The 6,670-nt window shown below is 41.8% G+C and overlaps 1 protein-coding gene across 2 annotated transcripts in view; it reads left to right on the plus strand.

Moving 5' to 3' along the window:
- The window catches only part of rabggta (Rab geranylgeranyltransferase subunit alpha), a 13,798-nt gene extending 11,551 nt beyond the window's left edge, over positions 1–2,247 (plus strand). For both annotated transcript variants that reach the window (XM_076278949.1, XM_076278950.1), the window contains 2 exons: positions 58–145; positions 806–2,247. In XM_076278949.1, coding sequence (XP_076135064.1) covers positions 58–145; positions 806–954 — 237 coding nt within the window. In that variant the 3' untranslated portion in view covers positions 955–2,247. The remainder of the gene's footprint in view (positions 1–57; positions 146–805) is intronic.
- Positions 2,248–6,670: the final 4,423 nt, after the last annotated feature.

Consider the following 6,670-nt stretch of genomic DNA (forward strand, 5'->3'; position numbering starts at 1 on the left):
TATTTTCCCTTTGTATCTCTCTCTCTCTGTCTCATTCTCTCTCCGTGTCCCTCTCAGGTCCTTGAGGTTAAGGATAATCTCATCGAAAGTTTGGAGGGCCTTTCCAATCTGCCCAAGCTGGAGGAGTTGTGCCTGAAGAATAACCGTATCCTTTAGCATGCAGAGCAAGCCACCCTTTTTTTTTTTGTGTGTACAGCGACAGACTCCAGAACCAGTAGACCGGTTGGCGTGACTGCACGTGCCCAAAAGCCGCCCCAGTCGAGTCTGTCCACAGCTTTAGGTGATCACTGGTTCTGTTCCGGTCAGGTCCCCATTCCAATTTGTGTGAGTTTCTGCCAATTATCATCACCTTGACGATCAACTCTTAAGCTGGTGATGAACGAGGTAACCTTTTGAGCAATGTTGCTGCGCAATGTTCTTGAGCATTTTTGGCGACTCTATTGGGTCCTATGGAAACAGTGGAGAAATTTGAAGACAATTTGAATCCTTGTATGAGCAGTTGTTGCTCAGGAGACATACACAAGCACAGATACATACACACACATGTATACACTCTTGCATACACAAAAGCTCACATGCAGTTTTCCTAAGCTTTGAGGTTAGCGGTCATAAAGGTAATTTTACTGACATCTAGATATGCCATTATTCTTGATCCCCATTATCCTTGACCCACACACACACACACACACACACACACACACACACACAGTTTCTCTGAGCTTTGAGGTTGTCAGTCTTAAGGGTGATTTTAAAGGAACATCTACAGTAGATACAGCATTATTCTTGACCCCCTACCCCCTTCCAGAAATCTCCAAAATCTCTCAGCTGAAACCGCTGGCCTCCTGCTCAAAACTGACCCGCCTTGACCTCCGTGACAATCCCATCACCAAGATGGACAACCTTCAGACCGAGCTTGCAGATCTGTTGCCATCGGTTACTGACCTCATGCTCTAATCAAACCTTCACCAAACCAGACACTTCATGTGTGTGTGTGTGTGTGTGTGTGTGTGTGTGTGTGTGTGTGTGTGTGTGTGTAAGTGTGTGTTCCTATGTATGTATGTATGTATGTATGTATGTGTGTATATCTGTGTGTATGTGTGTTGGAATATGTGTGTTTGAGTGTTTGGTGTTGAGCATGCCAGCCTGTTTCTGACAGTAACAATTTAGTTACAGGTGTCTGTTCAACCACTATTTATTCAACTTCCTCTTTTGAAGGCACTGCAACTGTAGAAGTGTTCTCACAAACATTCATGTATGTGTGTTTGCGCTGGCTGTCTGTGTATGAGACGTCTCTTTGTGTGTGTGTATGTGTGTGTGTGCATGTGTGTGTTTGATGGATGTTGGTATGTTGCTGCTATAAATATGTTTTTGTTACTATATATTTTGGAGTCCAGCAAACCTAACTGCATGTTCAGACATAATATTAAAACTGCATTCCTGCGTATTTGCGTAGGTAGGTGCCTGTGTGTGTGTGTGTGTCTGTGTCTGTGTCTGTGTGTCTGTGTTTGTTGTGTGTGTGTGTGTGTGTGTGTGTCTGTGTCTGTGTCTGTGTCTGTGTCTGTGTGTGTTTGTTGTGTGTGTGTGTGTGTGTGTGTGTGTGTGTTGTGTGTGTGTGTGTGTGTGTGTGTGTGTCTGTATGTCTGTGTGTGTTTGTTGTGTGTGTGTGTGTGTGTGTGTGTGTGTGTGTGTTTGTTGTGTGTGTGTGTGTTTGTTGTGTGTGTGTGTGTGTGTGTGTGTGTGATTTGTTTGTGCGTAAGGGTGTATTCTCTCCTGCTCCTGCAGTACTAACAGACTCTGCTTCCTGTATAATTGTAATAGATACTAAGGCAGTAAAAGGACAAGGGTGAGATGCTCTCATACTGTATGATGGTTTACGGTATATGTGATATATAAGCACAGATTGCTCAGTATTGATCCTTGAAGAGCCCACATTGTCAATAGTTGTATTAGCCAAACAGTCTCTATCTGAATCAAAAACTTAACTTAAACAGCCTTAAGTTTCCCAGTCATTGTTATTGGGTTCTCCGTTGGTAGGCATTACCGTGTACACCACCATGGTTACCTATATAACTCTTTGTAAAGGTGCTGTCAACTACCAAGTTTTCTGTCTCCTTGAGAAAAGAGAGAAAGAACTGTTAGTCTTTTCGTTTGCTTTTTAATATAAATGGTTATGCTTTATTGATAGATCATATGAAATTCATGTTGAATAAAAAAACAGCACATGTGCTGTCACTGCCCCTACAGTATGTCGTGTCTCCCTCTCTGTTTCTCTTTCATTCATTCATCAGTCACAACCAAAGATTCTGGAACAGCTCTGCTCTAGAATCTTTGGTCACAACAGTATTCATGGGTTTCATCAGGTCCCTTTCCAAAGGTGTATTAATCAAGCACCATGCAGTCTGCATTCGTAATCAAGGTGCTTGATTTTATACACCTGTGGAAAGAACCCTGATGAAACCCATGAATACGGAGGGGGAAGGGGGGGGCGTAGGGTGAGAGGCCACAGGGAAGAAGCTTCCTCTGAACCTTCTGGTTCGGATGTGGAGAGACCTGTAACTCCTGGAGGGGAGTGGGGTACAACAGTCTGTAGTTGGGGTGAGAACAGTCTTTGTAGATGCTGTGCGCTTTATGTAAGCATCGCTTGCCCTGAATGGCCTCGATGGAGGGGAGTGAGGAACCGAAGATGCCTTGGGCAGTTTTCATCACCCTCTGCAGTGCTTTCCAGTCGGAGGCAGAGCAGTTGCCATTCCATACTGTGACAGTTTGTGGGGATTCTCTCAATGGTGCAGTTGTAAAAGTTCACCAAAATCTGAGGAGACCGGTGGACCTTCTTTAGTCTCAGGAAGAAGAGACGATGGTGAGCTTGGCGAATAGGAAGGGGTCCAGTGAGGGTGGTAAGAAGGTCCAGCCTCTCGAAGCACTTCATGATAATTAAGTGCAACTGGACTGAAGTCATTAAGGCTCGTTGCAGTGGAGTGTTTTGGTACCGGCATGATGGAGGTGGCTTTAAAGCATGCGGGGACAGATACCTGGGCTAGTGATAGGTTAAATGTCAGTCCAAACCTCAGTCAGCTGCACAGCACAGGCCCTGAGGACGTTTGTAGTCTGATGGCCTGGATGCCTTGCCCCATGCGTCGGGGGTCAGAGTTGTTCTTGACGTGACCTTTTTGATTCCCCTTTTCGGGTTAGCCCTGGATAAGCTATAGGCCTGAGCATCCCCTGATCTGAATGCGATGTCTCGTGCCTTTAGCAGGAGTCTGACATCACTGTTCATCCATGGCTTCCGATTAGGGAAAGTGGTAATCTGTTTGAGGATGGTGATACTGTTGATGTTGGAGTTGATACAGTCCAGAACGGAGGAGGCGTTTGAGTCAATATCTTTGTAGGAGTCATGGGTGGCCTGACTGGCAAACACTCTCCAGCCAGTGTTTTCAAAACGCTGCTAAAGTGCCGAGTCAGAAATGTGTGTATTAGTGGCACTAGAGGCCTAGACTGTACTGCTTTTTCATAACTATTGGTGATTTCACTATTACCATACTGTACATATTCCTCCATGTGCAGTGTTCAACCTGTCAGCCACATCAATGCTTGCAGTACCAGTGAGAACCACCAGATGGCTTGTGTCTAATATTTCTATCCCTGCACCATCACCTCAAACATCTGGGACTGGGAGGTTGCCCTATTTTACTCATAGACAAGAACTCCTTATCACAAAATAAGTAACTAAATGTATATTTCATGTTTTTTTTGAGAACTGACAATAAAAAAAAGTTGTATGATGCGTGCCTTCACCAACTATTTTTACAACATTCATTTGTTTGGACAGGCAGGCAATAAAACACTCAAGAGAATAGAGAACCCAATGTCATGAAACCAGCCTCAACATACTTGGCAAAATATTGTATTACAGTATTGTACCGTAGTACACAACACTGTAGTACCAAGCCCTTTCTCTGGGTGACCAGTCTTGTCTTGTTTGTTGTGCAGTGCCCCAAGTAAAGGAGTGTTCATTGGGTGTTGGTATGTTTTGGTTAGTGACGGTGTCGTATTGTACTGTAATTGCTATCTGTCACTGTCACCTAAATTCAGTGAGTTTCCGTTTTGTTGCAAGCATTTGTAATGATCATCTACGCACATTCACCGTAGTTCATGTGTGTCGCAATGAGAAAAAGACAAGTGCACTACCTAAAGACAATTAGTCATACAATTAGACATGTCCAGACAGATCAATCCTGGATATTCCACGTTGATGCCAGCAACTATTCACTGTACTGTAGATCATTCAGAGTTTCAAGAAGTTATTTTCTATAAACCATTGACCTTAATCAGAGGGCTCTTTAACGGTTAAGTGGGCAAAACTAAATCATAAATTGTGCTTCCAGAAACTTCCATCAATTACAAGGATAATCCCCTTGTCAACAGATATGTCCTCACGCCATATCGCCTTTTTTAAAATCATTAAAGTCAGGCTATTTAATTGTGTATTTCAGGTAATATCAATCAAATTGCAGTTGTGTTGTTTTGATTGAGTGAAGATAAATCAAATAACAATACCCAATTACAGTTCTACTGAAATTACTTGGAAAACAAAATGTAAAAAAGTATTTATGAAAATTCATTAAAATGATGGATATAGCGTTTTGGAATCAAACTCTTCTAATGATCAAAATTGACCTTGTTTGGCCCCAGCACAGGGCATAACGGCCTTTCCACAACCATCCGGCAGGGTTGTTAGGCGTGGACGGCAGAGGAAGAACTGGCTGGACAACGTGAAGGAATGTACAGGTTGTCCATGCCTGATCTCTTAACAGTGGCCTCTGACAGAGCAGCATGGAGAGGAGTGTCCTCTAACAGCCATGTACCCCCGAGTCCGGCTATATCCCCGAGGGAACAACCTGACCTGACCTGAATGTGTGTGTGACAAGCAGGTCGTCATGCCAAATTATTCATGTGAAAGTCATTGACGTGCCCTAAAAAAAAAAGCTCTGTGTTGAAGAATTATTAGATTAGATTATTTTAGTTTGCCTATATGGAGTAACAAAGAGGTCTTGAAGTTATCTATGACCCCGTTTACATTTGTTTTTAAAATTAATCTCGGTGATCCGATTAAAAGTGGTCAATTCTAAATACAAATGTAAACAATCACCAGGACGCATTGTGATCCGATCACTCAACCACTTGGCAAGATGGTCTGAGACAGTGTAAACGCTAACATGTTCTGCTCTGACGTGTCTCGGATAGTGATAGCAAAGATTCCAGAGCGCTATGCTTAATTTTGAATTTGATGCCAGCAACATGTTTTTTTAAAAAGTTGAGACGGGAGTATGTTTACCACTGTGCTGCTTCACCTCTTCATTTAACAAAATTCTGTAAATGTTTAGGAACTAAGGAGACCATTTGCTAGAGTTTTGAGAATTAAATGTTGTCCCATTACTCTTCGATACAGGATTTCAGTTTCTCAACAGTGTGGGGTATTCTAAGTCATGTTTTTCATTCCATTATGCACCTAATATGACAAATCTGGACAGCAGACAGGCCATTTTAGCACCTGGACTCTTCCTCTATGGAGAAATACTATTTACATATGTGCAGAATTCATTGCATTGTTTTCCTGAAATATTCACGGATGGCAGTATATGTTGCTCAAAACCTGTATACATCATTCAGAATTGATTGTGCTTTGCCAAATGTGCAAGATGCCCATGCTGTAGGAACTAGGCCTAATGCACCTCCACACCATCACAGATGTTGGGTTTGGAACTGAGCACTAAGACAAGTTGGAAAGGTTGGATACTTGGATAGGCCCTCTCCTCTAGCCCAGATGAGTCCATGATTTCCAAAAAGAATGGAAAATTTTGATTGGTCTAACCACAGGACCTTTTTCTACTGTGTGTTAGCTCAGTCCATTTTAAACAAGCTCAGGCCCAGATAAGACAGTGGTATTTTCTATATCATGTCTTAATACAATTTTGACTGTTTTGGCTGTTACAATTTTCGCTGCTACAATTTTGACTGCAGTTTTTGAATTGTGTATCAAACTGTGCACATAGACAATGGTTATCAAAGGTTTTTCTGAGCCCATACAATGACAGGTCTGGAAACAGGTCTGGTGTTGATGCAGTGCCATCTGAGGTCCAAAAGACCACGGCCCTCCAATGTATTTTTCATATTTCTCCCTTGTTTGCAAAGATTTCTCTGGATTCTCTGAATGTTTTAATAATATGTCCTGTAGATGATGAACTCCCCAAATACGTCACAATTTCATGTTAAAAAGCATTCAAATTACATTGTGTCATAATTTGTGCACACAGGTTTACATAGTGATGAATACACCTACATCTTTACTTCTAAGAGACCCTGCCTCTCTGGGATGCTCTTTTTCATACCCAATCGTGTTGCCAGTTACCCTAATTAGTTGTCAAACATTCCTCCTTTTGTTTCCTTTATCATTACACAACTTTTCCAACATTTTGTTATCATCCTAATCTTTTTTGAAACATGTTTTCTGGTATCAAATTCAAAATTAACATATATTTTCCATGAGTCAAACTTGTCATTTTCAACATTTGATATGTTGTCTGTGTCATCATTTTTGCAAATATGAGTTTAAGAGATTTACAGATTATTACATTCTGTTTTTAATCACATTTTACACAACGTCCCAACTTTT

The sequence above is a fragment of the Alosa pseudoharengus genome, unplaced genomic scaffold (genome assembly GCF_046254945.1).
Source record: "Alosa pseudoharengus isolate Yale_2024_CS ecotype anadromous, Long Island Sound unplaced genomic scaffold, YU_APseudo_1.1 YU_APseudo_1.1_scf_11, whole genome shotgun sequence".
In the NCBI taxonomy this organism is placed as follows: domain Eukaryota; kingdom Metazoa; phylum Chordata; class Actinopteri; order Clupeiformes; family Clupeidae; genus Alosa; species Alosa pseudoharengus.